The sequence below is a fragment of the Botrytis byssoidea genome, assembly GCF_014898295.1.
Source record: "Botrytis byssoidea strain MUCL 94 chromosome Unknown BBYS_002, whole genome shotgun sequence".
Lineage (NCBI taxonomy): Eukaryota > Fungi > Ascomycota > Leotiomycetes > Helotiales > Sclerotiniaceae > Botrytis > Botrytis byssoidea.
In genome coordinates, this window is record NW_024065843.1 from 868,681 (window position 1) to 885,315 (window position 16,635).

Here is a 16,635-nt window from a genome sequence, read left to right on the forward strand (position 1 = left end):
GATCTTCTAAATCAAAGCTTCAAATTTTAATCGGAGATTGGGTATGTGGTCTCATCTCATGCAGTTTTACGAATTTCTTTTCAGTGTATAGTTCTCGAAGGGTGGTGCTTTGTATTTATCAGTTCTCATGATGCAGATATCTGATGTTTTTTCTGGATATAATAATACTGCCTTATATAACCAAAAACTTTTACCTGCAATAAAAAAATTACTTTCCAATAATTCCATGAACTGAGAAAGAACAGTGCGACAAAAGATTCTGGGGTAAGCAGCTTAGGATAGGGTGTGAAGAGAAAGATCGAGGAAAGTGGAAGTGTATGAAAAAGCAGAATGAGACGGTAGAAAGATGGAACTTGATATCGTCATTCTTAACGGTTCGTACTCCAAGTTAACAACGCCAAATCCTCTCTTGTTTAAACCTCAGTCGTTGAACCCTTAAATATTTTACTCTTTCATTTCTTAATCTTCTTTCCATGCTTCGGTTTCTTGGCTGGCGGCGCGGCGACTTCTTCTTCTTCATCGTCATCTTCATCTTCATTCTCTTCTTCCTCCCCTTCCTCCTCCTCCTCCTCCTCCTCTTCATCTTCATCTTCATCTTCATCATCTTCCTCCTCCTCTTCCTCGTGTTCATTCCCCAACGCCTCCCTATTAATTTGCTCTCTCCTAACAGCATCCAACTCAGCCGAAGCTCTCGCCAACTCATCCCTCAACCTAATCCTATGCGCCTCCAACTCCGCATCACTTAACCCTCTAGCAGCACGCGTTCTAGAAGCGTTAGTCCCCCCAAATACGCCAGCGCCTTGCGGGGCCACTATAAGCGCCGCAGCCCCCGCAGCCGCACCAGCCAACCCAATACCCACCGGTCCCACCAACAACGGCGCAATACGTTTCGGGCCACCGGTTCCTCCCCCACTGGGAACATTCGCGGCAGGAGGCACTCCTTGCGCGGGTATAATAATAGCACCAATACCCTGCTGAGCAATACCGATAGCCACTCCAGCTAAATCACCCAGCTGGCCACCGAAATTATTCGCGGGCGCCATGCCCGGAATATCAGGAGCATCTTCGGCTTCTGCTTGCAGATGAGCTACTGCGTTTTGATGCTCTAATTACTCCCAAATTAGCTTCAACTTCGAGTCTTCCTCTCCAATTTGCGTGGCTATTTAAAAGAGAGAGAGAAGAATGGAAACATACCATGTCTCAACGAACACCTACTCCCCTGCCCCCCATAATAGCAATTCGTACACGCCTCTTTGAAATGGCCATCAGCCACCACACAATCGGTAAACGGACCATTTCCCTTTCTGCAATTAGTGCAGGGACGTGCTTGGAGAGTGCCGACTTGGGTTGCGAGCCATGCTTCTTCGTTTATAATGCGACGGGGTCCGACGAGCAGGTTGCGGTTGGGACGCAGAGTTGTGTTGCGGAGGATGGAGAGTAGCGCGAGGGTGTTCATGGAGGCGGTGATTCGACTGGCTGGAGCGCCGTTGATTACTGTATTGGATGGTAAGTTTTGGGGGTTCAAGGGGGGGATTGTGGGGAAGGTGGAATCAAAAGACTAGTCAGTGAGGATGATGTGGGAGATGAAACGTAAAGTTGGATTTTGGCAATAATTTTGGCAATAGGGCCGAGCGATATGCAGTCAAAAGAACAAGTATACTTACGCGTTCCCGCCGGGGGGCCTGGGAGTGGTATAGGAGGTATAGGAGGAGGAGATGCACCAGCCATGACTATTTATGTATGTTCAAGATAAAAGCTCAAACTAGTTTGGAAATACGTATAACTTTGACAGCAATAGGTAAGAGCTAGAAAGACATAGACATCTCTTGGATACGCAAGAGACATACAATCTGAACATAGCACAATCGTTCCTTTGTTTAGCACCTAAGACGCTACCTTTAATATTCTTCGCTACCCTTTGTGAGAAGGGATTTGAGAACTAGGACATTGTGAAGTCATCTCTTTGTGTAAAGGCCGCAACTGGATAGTATGCCATAGGCGCAGTCTGAGAATCTGCTAATCAGAATGAAGGTTAATTAATTGATTGCGAGTCATTTGCTAACTGTTTATGCGAACCAAACGAGCTCACTTGTGGGGATTTATGGTGAATGATACATCCATAACCGAGGAGCACACTCCATCATCAAATGCTACGAAAGCCTTGAGGCCAATTTGAATATTATAACAATCTGATCCTGACATTTATAACTGTGAAGCAAAAACAAAAGAGAACGAAAAGAAAAACTAAGAGATATCAATTTCCAGTGCAATGCTACGCTATGCACCCAATCCAGCCATACCATCCGAAAAAACTCAAAAGATCTAGTACCATAAACAATGACAAAAGAATGCCCCATCCATATGTATGTATATATTCAGTTTATACATGCATACAAGCACAGCCCTTTGTCTTCCCACCACTTGTGTGATCGAGCCGTGTGTGCGATTTAGAACAATGGCAATTCTCCTCCTGCCCTGTCTTTTCTATCACAATATCCAACGTTTGGAACTTTATCACCACCACTTGTCCAGCTGATGATGGTCAAGGCCGTAGTATATACCATGACAATCAGGCCAAAGATACAAAGCATGATATCTGCCCCTTTGCGGAAACGCGTTTTAGCTACACCTCGATAATGTAGCATTGGCTAATGAAAGGTTAGTCTCTTGATTCTGGGGCTAAACGTATGTGATTTAAATTTGAATTTGTCAATGAATTCAGAGGACATACCGGATATATGAATACTAGTGGAATACAAGCAAAACTTCCCACAATTGAAACAAATTTGTCTAAATCGTTAGAGCCAACGTATGCAATGGATGCGCACAGGGCAACGACGAAGAAGCGGAAAACATTCTTTTGCCACTTAATATAAGGGTTGTATTTTCCACTTTTGGTAAAGAGCTCATTCTCCGTGATTCTGATGGCCGGGAAGATCTGTAGAGGGGTTGACAAAAGAATGGCGCACGAATAGAGGAATTGAACACCATTGACCATCTTGTCGTTCTGTGGAAGATTCAGAAGAACAACTGTCTCTATGTGGGATCCAAATGCAGCGTAAGAAAGAGCACCCATAGAGATAAATACTACGCTGATGATGATCATAACTATACCGAGAACAGGAGGAAACTTCTTTGGATTCTTCATTGATTCTTGAATAGGAATGATCAAGCCAATTCCTTCGAATGTGAAAATGGCGGTGCCAATGAACAACGTCCAATCTTGTTGGTTGAAATTGACGATATCAGAAATACCACCTTGTTTCACGATTGTGAAGATGTCGTAATAGTAGAGATATACCAAGCCAACAAGAATAAAGGCATCTGCTATGAGTGCGGTAAACCCAAGCTTGCTGATGTCGCGCAAAAGAGAGAATGGCAAGAAAATAGCCATTTGTAGCAAGATCAACCATGAAACCTCCCAGTGAACTCTGCAATTAGTCACGGCTGCTATGAAAGCTTGCAAGTTCTCTGACGTGAACACTATATATGCAGCCACAAATCCCATCTGACTAATGACAATCGATGCAAGAATGACAGTTCGCATCCATCTCCCATAGAGAACACCTCCCATATCTCCGAAAGACGCCTCAACCTTTAGTCGCGTGTTGACGAGCAACACGAAGCAGTAATAACTCAAAGCTGCGACGAGAAGAAGGATGATGTTACTGAAGAGCATTCCGCCGTTGAGATACGCCTTAGGTAGGAACAACACGCCAGTACCCACAAAAGATTTAAGCAACAGCAACGAAGCTTGAAAAGGTGTGGTATTTCCTTGTGGTGCGCGCTCCTTGCGCTTTCTTTTTCGGCGACCGGGGGTAAGCAGAGCACTATTCTCCATAGGCTCTCTATCCTCATCACTACCTTCACCATAATCATCAGAGATAGCATCCGATCCAAAGTATTCGTCAGGTCCGAGTACCTCATCGTCTTCTTCCAATTCTTCACCAGCAAAATGGCCGTAGATGGTTAGAAACTCGAGGAAATTGTTTGTAAATATTTTTGGCTGTCGTTGCGCGAGTCCCCCGCCTTCTTCTACATCTCTGCCATCAGGAGTTGGGCTGCCTGCTGCTCGACGTAGATAATTTCGTCTGAATCCACCTGGCAATTTGATTGTGCCAATGTCAAGTACTTCGTTCTCTGCTTCTGGTCGCGAGATGTGAAAGCTCTTGCTTCTTTGAGATCGGCTTGCTCTGTGAGCATCTTCGGTCCATCTGTATATGGGCCTGGTAACATCACCACCTTGTAATCGCAGACTCGAGAATTCATCATCATCTAGCCCAGGCGCTATAGTTTCAATTGCCTGTTTTGATGTACTGGCCGGAGAGCCCACACGGAATGATGGCGACTGTCCGCTTGGACCAAAGATCCCATCAGCGGCACCGTCACCCCCTAGCTGCGAAGGTCCTTGTTGTACTAAATGTCTTTTTATAATTTCTGGGTCCTCGTAGGCTGTCGGGCCAGCCCATCCTTGCCCTCCTTGTACCGATCGCGGAAGAGAGCCATAATTACTATGCGCTCCTGTACTTTGTATTTGTTTACCGGCAGCGGCTGGTGATAATGAACGGATGGGAGGTGTTCCAAAGGTAGGAGGAGTCTGCCCGATAGAATTCGACAGCGCAGCAGCCAACGCGCTGATACCTGGACCAGGCGCATAAGATGCTGGACCACCTGCGCCAGCCAGAGGGAGAGGTGTAACACTCTCAGATGGATCTGCGGCGGCCTGATTCGGAATAGGTATCTGTCGAACCTGTGGAGTGCCGTGATGGGAAGGTACTGGTGAAGCTAATCGGGCTGTTGATTTATCTCTCGAAGACGGACTTCCCGACCGCCCTCTAAATGAGCCTGCTGATGGTGACGAACTCATCGGAACTGGCAGAGGTCGTGAAGAGGAAGGAGTCGACATGATGATATGAGATGAGGTCGGTGAAGAAGGTTGTAGATATATTATGATTGAAGAGCAGCAATTCGCTGGGTCTTATCTCATGATAATGGCCGTATTGTATTAATCCTGGTATAAGACAACCTATGAAGGATGGGGAAGATGGAAATCTTCTTCGGCGAATTTCGTTAGCCTCGATATACAGTATATGCCAACAGAGCCGGTGAATATTTCATGTGCTGTCGTAGGAACACTTACCAAGAATGAATGTCAAAACAAATTTCTGATAGAGTACGATGTTATTATGTTGTCACCTGCCTATCTCATGCTCATACTCAGCTCACACCAAGGTCTCCGGCTATCTTGCAAGATACAAAAAATGGCCCTTGTCTTGTCTGAGAATCTCAAACATCCAACATCAACATCCAACGAATCGGGAGAGGTGCAGCGAGTAAGAAGACCTCGAAAAGAACGAACCAATTGAAATTCAAGAATGAAATGCTTTTTGTATGATATTTCGATTGGTCTATTGAATAGATAAAACAGTACGAGTAATGGAACAGTATTATACCAAGATATCTCTCTATCTGGGTAATGATCTCTCATTCCTATGGGCTGAGGAAAAGTAAATAATATCTAATGACAAAGTATGGACGGGTGAATTTCACATGAGCCATTTTATAACCTTATAACCTTATAACCTTACACAACAAGTACAAATGGTAACATTAATAAGTATTCAGCTCTTTCCTTCCTCTCTGTTCCTCTTCTTCCTCCCTCTCTCGAATCTCCTTTGTTCGAAACTCGTCCTGAACAATCATCTCACTGTTGTCACCTGTGTTCCTTGTCCTGCCACATGACGTCGAACGGCAATATCCTTGTTCTTGGCTTCACCATCTCTTAGATCTCGTATCTGTTAATGAGTGTATGAAAATACATACTTATGTACCTGACATTATTTCTTCACTTAAATTAATAAGACATTGATTTGGAGGGGGGTATTGATATTGCCATTGGTTTTACTATCAATCATTGAGAATGCCCAATGCGGGCCAGGGAATTGACAGCGTCGGCGAATCTAGCACCAGCAAGCATGGAACCCAGTGTGAGGGTGAAGCTCCTGCTAGTAAATTCAACATTGGCAATGGAAATTCCTTAACGCATCGAGTGTTACACACATTTTCTAGCGATGCAAATGACAACAACCAAACGCCGGACCCTCAAGAGGAACAGCGTCAGGATCCATACTCTGCTGGTACTATGGGAGAAAATTCATTGCCTGTCCAAATGCATAATGAGGCAGAGCGGAAGAAGAATGGTACAGCGATTCCTAGATCAGGGCTGGGACCTCGACCAATTGGTGGACAAGAGAAGTTGGGGATGTTTTCCGGTGTGTACGTGCCAACATGTCTCAATGTTTTGAGCATTTTGATGTTCCTGCGATTTGGATTTATTCTAGGACAAAGTGGGTTATTGGGCATGTTAGGTAAGTCTCTGACTGCACAAGACCATGGCAAACATTGACAGGACCCCAAGGTATGCTTGTCGCGTCGTACGTGATCAATTTTATCACTACCTTCTCTCTTTCTGCGATTGCCTCGAATGGGACAGTGCGCGGAGGTGGTGCATATTACTTGATATCTCGTTCATTGGGTCCAGAATTTGGAGGCTCAATTGGACTCGTCTTTTATCTGGGCTTCGTTTTCAATACTGGAATGAACGCCGTGGGTCTTATCGACTGCATCACGCTAAATTTCGGTGCCGACACTGGTAATTGGGCTCATATCTTGCCTGAAACAAACTGGTATTGCTACCTTTGGTCTACCGTAGTACTCGTTCTGTGTACACTGTTATGCTTGGCTGGATCTGGAATCTTTGCGAGAGCCAGTAATGGGCTACTGGTTATTCTATTCATCGCCACATTGAGTATCCCACTTTCTGCATTGGTCGTTAGCCCTTTCGAAAGTCGGAATTTAGGTATTGAATATACGGGCATTAGCCTGCAAACACTATCTGGGAATCTTCTACCTCAGCTTACTAGAGGTGCCGCTGGCAGCCAGATCAATGGCCGAGAGACTTTTCAGGACCTTTTTGGGATCTTATTTCCTGCAACCGGTGGCATATTCGCCGGGGCAAGCATGAGTGGTGACTTGAAGTCTCCGAGCAAAGCCATCCCAAAAGGAACTGTGTATGGCCTTATCACAACATTCTGCTTGTACACTCTAGTCATAGTAGCCATGGCCGCCACAGTGACTCGCTCATCTTTTCTCAGAAACACGAATGTGCTTCAAGAGACAAACATGTCAGGGTTATTAATCCTGGCAGGAGAAGTGTCCACTAGCTTATTCTCTGTGCTGATGGGAATTATTGGCAGTGCAAAGCTCCTTCAAGCAATATCAAGAGATAGCTTGCTACCTGGGTTTTCTATATTTAGTCAGGGAACCAAGAAAGCTGATGAACCTACTTTTGCCATCATTTTCACATTCATTGTCACCCAATTAACAATGCTTGGCGACCTCAATCAAATCGCCAGTTTTGTAACAATGACTTATCTTGTAAGTACGATTTTGCGAAATTATGCGAAACTACAAAACCCCCTTCTCTACACTCAGTCTCCGATTTCAGTTGCATTTTGCATCGACAATCGCGCTCGCCTGATGTGTGATGTTGTATTTTGATGTATACACCTGTCATTTATGCCCACTTTCTCAAGTTGTTTAATGTTCGTTTGTATATTTTGAGTCCAACGGTAGCCATGCTCTCATTTTTATACTAAATAATTGTTTTATGAGTAGCATTAGCTGACATTGTTAGATGACCTTTCTGGTCATGAACCTAGCCTGTTTCCTCCTTTCGATCGGTTCTGCACCTAATTGGCGTCCCAGTTTCCATTTCTTCAACTGGCAGACTGCTTTTGCAGGAGCAATATTGTCAGGAGTCGCAATGTTTTTTGTGGACGGACTTTATGCAACAGGATGTGTGGGCATGCTCCTTCTATTATTCCTCCTTATACATTATTCCGTAGAGCCAAAGAGCTGGGGAGACGTCTCTCAAAGTTTGATCTATCATCAAATTCGAAAATACCTCCTTAAGCTTAAACAAGAGCATGTTAAGTTTTGGCGCCCTCAGGTTATCTTACTTGTCAATGACCCACGCCGACAATACAAGCTTATACAATTTTGCAACTCCATGAAGAAAGGTGGTCTGTATATCCTTGGTCATATTATTGTGACGGATGATTTCAGCCAATCCGTGCCAGAAGCTGTAAGTAGAGCTTCAATGCTTCATATACCATAAGAACAAGTTATACTATTTAAGCAACATTCACTGATAAGTGAGAGTAGCGTCGCCAGCAAGCAGCGTGGAACAAGTATATTGATTTCTCAAAGATCAAAGCATTCGTTAATATTGCCATATCTCCGGCTCTTGAATGGGGTGCTCGCAATATTATTCTCAACGCAGGACTAGGAGGAATGCGGCCGAATATTGCAGTTATGGGATTCTACAATTTAGATGACCTTAGAAATGCTCAGCCATTGATAGACATTTCGGAGCCATCCGAGCCTTCATCTGGCAATGTCAAGAAATTCAAGACACCACCTCGTTATAGGCGTCAGAACAGTAGGGAGAAGAAGATGCAAGGAGTGCTCCCAACTGATTTATGCCGGACCGAAGGCATGATGAGCGTAACAAGCTATGTCACTATCTTAGAAGATCTACTCTTCAAATTGCAAATCAACGTTGCAGTGGCCAAAGGTTTTCGAGATCTGGAATTGCCAGATACTGAGAACACCAAGAAGTATATTGATCTTTGGCCCATCCAAATGTCTGCTGAAATCGCAGCTGAAGGAGATGTAAAGCAAAATGTTTTGACCACCAATTTTGATACTTGTAGGATACACAATTTCTTAGTTCCCTTCTTTCGAAATCTTTGAGGTAGCTAACCATAGCAATAGACACTTTGATACTCCAACTTGGTGTCATCCTAAACACTGTACCTGCTTGGAAAAAAGCATACAAACTTCGCGTAGCTGTATTTGTCGAATATGAAAACGACGTGGAAGAGGAAAGAGGCAGGGTAAAATCTCTACTCGAAAATCTGCGCATTGAAGCTGAGATTCTTGTATTTTGGTTGGCGTCAGGAGATATTCCATCTTATGAGATCATCATCAATGGTGCAGCTCCTGGCTCCAATCAAGTTGACGAGGTCGAACAATGTCTTAAAGGACAAGACTGGTGGGATGACATACAGAAGCTTCGTGGGAATCATGGAGCTACCACCTCTGCCGTGGTAGATCTGGCTCAGATAACGAACATATTTCATGCTGCCCCAACTTGGCCGGACGCATCATTTCAACAGGGTGCACGGTTTAGACATGTAAGCACTCGTTCGATCCACCTCTTGTCTCTTGTTCTTTTAATCGTTCACAAGTTTTTCTATCCTTGTATATTCATTTTTTTGATGACGACTGACCTGATCTTGAAATTTTTCTTAGGCCAAGCGATTTCTTGGACTCCGGCGGCTGCTAAGAAAATCAAAGAAGCGACAGAATATGAGCAATCTGAAAGGCTTAGGTGTTAGTATGGGTATGCGATCTCAGAGATTAGAGCCCGATGTTATGAGCAGACATGCTAGTCAGGGGAGTGCTAGCGAAGATTCCGATAGTGATTCCGAACTTCAGACTGAGGAGCCGGAATCTGATGACGAAAGTGCAGCGAGTGAAGGAGATCTTGATGATTTCGAATCAGACAGCGATACCCACGCTGGAGAGATCAAACCAATTGCACGAAGAAGAAGCCATGGCGATAGCTTACGTGGTCCCCCCATATCCAAGCGTGCAGCGGGAGCAGAGGATCCAATTCCTCCTACGATTTCGCAATCTACGAGACAATCGATAATTGATACTTTCAATAAATCATCAGATGTATCGATGCCAACAGCTTCAGCGCCCGTGTCAACACCACGTTCACCTCAACCATTCGGTCTTCAGCCATCACCAGTTTTAGACTTTCCTGGCTCTGTGCAATCATTGAAAGACTCCCAAAAGCCACCCGCCGCTCCTGATTTATCAGCATCATCATCTCTCCTACAACCTCACAACCTAGGAAAGAGACCACCGATATCTAGACATGCATCTACCCCGAAATTTTCTTCAAAACCAGTTCCCATGACCCGCGTGGCCACAGAAGACGGCCCCGGCCCTAGCATAATGTTCGCCGAAACACCCTCGCCACCAACCGCTCGAAAATCCGCTTCTCGTATGCCATCCGCATATCGTTCTTCTCCCTCTTTCGATCGGATTTCCGAAGCATCCAATTCTTCTAATCCTACCCGCAATCCTCCTTCTCCCACTCGGTCTTCATACTCTTTGCAATCTATTCCGCTTAGTTTCAATGATTTACCGTGTAGAGCACAACATCTGATTCTGAATCAATTGATTAAGAGTCAGAGTGAGGAGACGGCGGTTATCTTTACTACTTTACCGAGTCCGGTTGAAGGAACGGGTGGAAGTAGGGAGGCGAGTGAGGGGTATCTTGGGGATTTGGAGGTGTTGTGCGGGGGCCTACCGCCAGTGTTGTTGGTGCATAGCAACAGTATGACGGTTACTGTTAGTTTGTAGGGAGTGGGAAATGGGATACTGAAGGGCAATACAAAAGGCATTAGGGGTTGGGCAAGGTGTATTGAATTGGGTATATGTGCATGCGGAATCGGAGTTAGGTGGGCATTATTTCGGGTTAAAGGATAGGCGATAGACATACATATAACAAGGAATACATACAGGTTAAAGATTACTTCAGACTCTTGCGATTTTGATGAAAACTGTAGTATTAGTTACTATGCACGGGAAAACAATTCAATCTCGTTGGATCATAACTAGAACCTACAGCTTGATCATTGCAATCCCAAACGACCTCGGCGCAACAAGAGTACCCTTAATCACTCCAAATTATTCCACCAAGAGTATCACGATCTCGTGGGAATCATTTGCAAATATAGAATCGCCGAAAAGATGAGATTGTAATTTATCATTTATTATTATAATCTGGGAAGTCATATCCCATATCCCATATCCCATATCCCATATACCGTATCATCTATTCTATATTCTATATCCCATGATCATTAATCTCTTTGTATAATACATGCCCCGCTTGGTACTTCAAAGATCCCCCGCGCTTTGCTTTCTGCAGGAAGCAAATTCTGTGAAAAGGGCCTTATATATATATGTGATTCCTAGCCCTTTTAAGCCCTGCTCTTGAACTTTGATACATAAATGGCAGCTTCGTTATACAGAAGTCAAGTAAAGAATGAGTTGTGTGCAACTTGTGGTCCGCATGTTTCCTCTTCTGTGACAAGCTCGGTTGTCGTGTCGTTTAATGGATTGCTATAATTTGGGGTTTGAGGTAGAGGGGCGTCCGAAGCGTTGAGTAAAGATGTTGTTGGAGTAGTGAATTGTGACTTAGATTCATTTTCTGTATCGTTGGAGAAGTGGTATAAATCTTGGGTGAGGGATGGTGTAGTATTTATACCCAAGTCTTCGACTAATCCTAGTAGCGATATGCATTCCTCTCCCATCACTGTGGTTGGTATTGATGATAAGATAGGAGATCTATCTAAGGCGAAGAGAAGCTCCAAAAACATGTCCTTGTCTTCCCAAAAATCTGGAGCCCCTTCTTCTTCTTCTTCTTCTTCTTCTTCTTCGTCGTCCTCCTCACTTGAGAGGTAATATTCGTCGGAAGAGTCATCTTTAGAGTATGAAGAGCTTGAAACAACAATAGACTCTTTGGCAAACTCATATGCATCATGGAGGGCGCGTACAATACTTGAGCGGTTACCAGACAACCATTGCTCGTTAGCTAAATCCTGTAAAAGTCTCATTTCAAATTTAGGCAAAATAATTTGAGAATAAAATTCCCAGGAAATATCGAAGAGTGATTTTTCGAGGAAGTGAAGCTGTATGGCCAAAGAATAATAACAATCCGTCTCAACAAAATCCGCAGCAAAATCTTCATCAAAACCGTAATCCACCAAAGCATGGAAGATTACATTCAAGTAAACCTTTTCGTTATATTGAGTCTTGTGAAGGTGGCCTGGTAGAATGGAAGTGAAAAATGATGATGGGTTGTCGAAATCTACTCCTGAATCCTCAAAGTATTCAAGGAACCCCGCCCAGATAGCTCTATGGAACTGGGTATTCATATCTGAGCTTTCGATCGAGGCAACTAAGTCTTGGAATAACAAGATGTTTTCGTAGAGATTCAGTTGGTTCATTATCTGTTTCAAATGAACATTGTCGTGGAGGTAATTAAATATACCTGGGCATGATCGAGATATATTACAATCACGGTCGGCCGCTTTTTTTATGCAACGGGCGAGATGAGTGCGGTACGAACTCCAAACTTCATCCGCACTTGGCCATACTAGAGGCCACAATTCCTGGGTCTTTAAGAGGTCATAAACGGGACGTTTAGATCCATCAATTTGCACTTGCCAATCCAAGTTCTCCAAGCCATGTTCTTGAAGTGGAGCGCGGGTACTATTCTTGATTATGATTCGCGCTAAATGCAGCAGCGATTCAGTATCTGACTCTGAAGTTGGTGACAAAGTAGCTATGGTCATGAGCGGCGATTGATCAGCTCTATCCTCTTTTATCCTTGGCACTCCTGGATCCAGACCATGGTACACCAATTCCTCAAAGACGGACAGCAGTCCTTCGATACCGCGCTGCGGGGGAATAGATCGATGCTTGAAAATTTCGATAATTTGGCGCAGTATTAGGTCCAGAAGAGATCTCTCGGCCCACAGACGATCATATGGTGAGGCATGTCCATTTATAAAGAGCTCTCCAACCTCTGCCAGGTTACCAGAGATGCAAGCGTTGACAATTGGAGCGTTGCTGTCGATTCTATTGTATACTCGTAACGCAGGTTCGGGGGTGAATGCCGAAATAGCGAATCCTTGCTCAACAATAGAGCAATATATACCTAATTGAAGTAACTCCGGATTTTGGGAACAGGTACACATTTGTCTGAGTGACAGTGAGGGATCCTATGTTGGAGGCACCAGTGTCTGATTCATTGAAGGTTGTAATGATAGACTGCATAGTCACTATACCAATAGCACGGGAATATTTCTTTTCTAGGATACGCTGTTGGACAACTTCTCGTCGAGGTCCAGTTCCCAGAATAGGTTTAAACCTTTGTATAGACTCAACCCCCCCAAAATCTCGATTGTGTTTAGTCTCAAGATGGAACCCCAACAAGACTTCGCGGAATATGCTTTTCACGAATGTTGGCATGCCCATTGGCAATAATCTCAAACCTTCTGAAGTGGCTTTTAACGTTTCGATGGATTCGTTTGCTGCACTGGCATTTTGAACCGCCTCATGGACATAACCGGCTGTTTCGGACACTATTGTAGCAGAAGCAGTAAATTTCGATGTTGAAATTGCGTTGACCACGTTACAGAGGTCATAGATTTTTGTAAAAAGATCACTCTTCAAAACAGAAACAGCTTCCTTTGTATTGCATGCAGCTACGTGCACTTCATCCAACCATGCTGGATCGTACTGACAATCTTCGAAGAATCGCCGAGATTTGAGGCTAGAGAGTTAAGATCCCGCTCGATGACTTGGTCGTGTGAAAGCCTTTGATTTTCCAGGTGTCTTGCCGATCAGTAAGTTGGACTTCTTGTAGATTAATTGGAACTTACAATATCATATTAGCCTGCGTTATAGCTATGTCGTGCTTGACTCTATTGATTCTGGATACGTGCTTCGCGCAGGTTTCTCTTAAAAACACGAATTTGAGTTTATCCCTCTTTCTCCCGGAAAACTTGTTGGTCGCAATGAACTTTAGTAGGTTTTGTACAGCTTCGTGCGCTGTATTCAAAACCGATCGAACTGCATGCATTCGACCACTTGCTGTCAACTGAACACCAGAAGTTTCCATATCTTGGAGAACGTTGCGAAAGCTGTCAAGGATGAGCTCAAAAGAGCTCACTTCGCTTCGGAGTTCTCGGACATCGCCATCTGCTTCCTTGATTGCATCGATTGTTCGACGGACATATTCGCAGCCTTGCACGAGCTGGCCAGCAAGACCGATAAAAGCAATCACTGACGCGCCTAATCCGATGGCGTCCGCCATGGCACGAAAAAATAACAAAGATTGGAAGATTGGAAGAATTTGTAGGAATTCAAGAATCTGCGGATGGATTTGAAGACTTCTTTTGAGGGGCTTTGGCCTTATGTCTTTGCATCAAGATTGTTTTCGCATTTTGGTAATGCTCAATGAGGCTCGGTTGTCATTGTTCGTACAACCAGAATTTCATAAGGGCGTGATATTCTGCAGAATCAATTGGGGTGTTAAAATTTCTCAATTCCATCGTCAATTGGTAGAAATGGGAGCCATTCAGTCTCGAAACACTAATCCTGGCCCAACCTTTTTACAGTCCATCTCGAGTGCAGCAAACTTTTACTTCATTGCCATGCTTTTTGAGATTTGTTCGAAGCTGAGATGTCGAAGAATTTTGGAAGTGTACAACTTCTTCATGTCGTAAGACCAAGCTTTCTTTTCAAGATAAGAAACTTTAGTTATTTGTTCTTAGATTTTATAAGCCATCGTTGATGAATCTGAGTAGGTAAAGCATATTTACTTGTCAGTCGCTGCGCCATTGGGTGGTACATCATCACAGTGTAACACTTCGATCATCAAATCCCGCAACCGAGTTCAACTATTGAACTCGTCGCCCAAGATAGTCTCATCGCATTCTTTGATGGCTATGCTATGGATGAACACTGTATCTTGAAGTTATTACGCGTAATCCTTACCTCCCAAATATAACATGAAAAGAAGTCCCTTGAATAATAAACCTGCCTGTCTACCCTGTAAGTCAATATAATTTATGATCACGTGCATGTAATTTACACGAGAATTCGCGGATCGCGTCCCTGCGCGTTTCCCAACTTCGTAGTTAAACAAAAGTTCCATTGGTAGCAGTATCGAGAACAACAAAATGGCGGTACCTGTAGAAGATGGCAGTTTACTGCATGGCCCTACGTAAGTAATTGTTCAACCAAATCAGTTGATGTAAAGTTCTAAATCAATTTTTCTTCAATACAGCACTTCTCAGTCCTCACCACCGACTCGAGTACCTTCGTCCTACAAGCCTCTCTCTACATTTGCACTCTCCAAAGCAAAACAATATCAACAGCAATATGGCGATATGTACTTCTTGAGATTAACTTCTTTAAAGAAACCAGTTGAAGAAATTGCGAGCGCCGCTTGGGATGGGTTCCAGATTTCTGGGGAGGAAGTGCGGAAAGTAGAGAGAGTGCTGGATGTTAGACAAGGGCAATTATGCTGGGTGGCAGGTACAATTTATATGAATATGCCATTGAAACCAAATATTTTGGAAGATATAAGTAAAGATGTAGGGAATTCCCTTCCTCATTTGAGCAATTGGAGAAGAAGGGAAGTATGAAATCATGATCTTGGAGTGCTAACTATTTTCTGTGAATAGCATTGGATATCTGCACCCCCACCTCGAAAGAAATATCTCTCCAGTGACGGCGAAGACGATATAATGCTCGAGGATGAATCTGGACGACTGCGATTAATTGGAGGACAACTAAATAGAGAGCTGCTGGTGACAGGCTGTATAGTAGCGGTAATGGGGACAGAAAACGCCAATGGAGATTTCGAAGTAGTGGATATCAAAGTACCAGATTTACCACCGCAGGAACCAAGATGGGAAATATCCGGGGAGAAAGAAGAAGAGGATATAGATATAGGTACAGAAAAAGCAGGGCGCAAAAAGATCGCCCTCGTCTCCGGCCTCTCATTCTCTGGAACTAGCGCCGAAAACTCTCTCGAGAAGGCCCTTCTGACCGAATATCTCCTAGGCGAAAGTCTAGATCCCTCTTCCCAAGCCGACGTCTCTAAAATAAGTCGTCTAGTAATAGCTGGTAACAGTATTGCCTCGGATCTCGATAGCATAGCACACGACACCGTGGGCAATACACGCAAAGCACAAAAGAAATACGGCTACGATGCCAGCGCCTATAATCCCGCTCCCACCGCACATTTTGATAACTTCCTAGCTGAGCTATTGCCAAGTTTGCCCATTACATTATTACCTGGACCTAGCGATCCGGCAAATGCAAGTCTACCGCAACAGCCTATCCATCCGGCTATGTTTCCTCAGGCTAGAGCGTACTGTGGTAGTGCGCCGAGTGTTATCGGAGAAGAGAGGGAGGCTGGATGGTTCGACACAGTGACGAATCCATGGGAGGGAGAAATAGAAGGATGGAGAGTTTTGGGCACGGGTGGACAAAATGTCGATGATGTATTCAAATACGTAGAGGGTGAAGATCGCTTGAGAATGATGGAGGCTATGTGCAGATGGAGGTGTTGTGCTCCCACTGCACCAGATACTCTTTGTATGTTACACCCTAAACCCCCTTCTTTCGCTTTGCGCTAACAATCCCAAGGGTCCTACCCATTCCAAGACGCCGACCCCTTCATAATCAGCACGTGTCCACACATCTTCTTCGCCGGCAACCAACCCTCTTTCGACACAGCCAGTATCGAGGGCCCCGACGGCCAAATCGTCAGACTAATATCCATACCGAGTTTCGAAGAGACAGGCGAAATCGTACTCCTAGATGCTGAGACGCTGGAGGCGGAAGTAGTGAGGATCACGGTTGAGTAGGTAGCTATGGTATGGTATGGTATCTACCTAGATAGATAGA

General features: G+C 44.3%; 5 protein-coding genes across 5 annotated transcripts; 2 read left to right on the plus strand and 3 right to left on the minus strand.

Annotated features, from left to right (window-relative positions):
- Positions 1 to 452: 452 nt before the first annotated feature.
- On the minus strand, positions 453 to 1,728 carry EAE97_001048 (uncharacterized protein; the record flags this gene model as incomplete). Its single annotated transcript, XM_038871558.1, has 3 exons — positions 453 to 1,105; positions 1,195 to 1,494; positions 1,665 to 1,728. The coding sequence occupies 3 exons, from the start codon at positions 1,726 to 1,728 to the stop codon at positions 453 to 455; spliced, it is 1,017 nt and encodes a 338-aa protein (XP_038737459.1).
- Positions 1,729 to 2,447: 719 nt separating this feature from the next.
- On the minus strand, positions 2,448 to 4,906 carry EAE97_001049 (uncharacterized protein; the record flags this gene model as incomplete). Its single annotated transcript, XM_038871559.1, has 2 exons — positions 2,448 to 2,648; positions 2,732 to 4,906. 2 exons carry the CDS (start codon positions 4,904 to 4,906, stop codon positions 2,448 to 2,450), a joined length of 2,376 nt encoding a protein of 791 aa, XP_038737460.1.
- Positions 4,907 to 5,920: 1,014 nt separating this feature from the next.
- Positions 5,921 to 10,503, plus strand: EAE97_001050 (uncharacterized protein; the record flags this gene model as incomplete). The annotated part of the gene is made up of 6 exons (XM_038871560.1): positions 5,921 to 6,368; positions 6,419 to 7,437; positions 7,697 to 8,146; positions 8,227 to 8,773; positions 8,839 to 9,260; positions 9,379 to 10,503. 6 exons carry the CDS (start codon positions 5,921 to 5,923, stop codon positions 10,501 to 10,503), a joined length of 4,011 nt encoding a protein of 1,336 aa, XP_038737461.1.
- A 677-nt stretch (positions 10,504 to 11,180) lies between these two features.
- On the minus strand, positions 11,181 to 14,029 carry EAE97_001051 (uncharacterized protein; the record flags this gene model as incomplete). The annotated part of the gene is made up of 2 exons (XM_038871561.1): positions 13,596 to 14,029; positions 11,181 to 13,548 (listed from the first exon to the last, which is right to left on the minus strand). The coding sequence occupies exon 2, from the start codon at positions 12,906 to 12,908 to the stop codon at positions 11,181 to 11,183; it is 1,728 nt and encodes a 575-aa protein (XP_038737462.1). The 5' UTR covers positions 12,909 to 13,548; positions 13,596 to 14,029.
- An 868-nt stretch (positions 14,030 to 14,897) lies between these two features.
- EAE97_001052 (uncharacterized protein) lies at positions 14,898 to 16,595 on the plus strand (the record flags this gene model as incomplete). Its single annotated transcript, XM_038871562.1, has 4 exons — positions 14,898 to 14,941; positions 15,005 to 15,314; positions 15,405 to 16,323; positions 16,375 to 16,595. The coding sequence occupies 4 exons, from the start codon at positions 14,898 to 14,900 to the stop codon at positions 16,593 to 16,595; spliced, it is 1,494 nt and encodes a 497-aa protein (XP_038737463.1).
- Between the last annotated feature and the right edge of the window lie 40 nt (positions 16,596 to 16,635).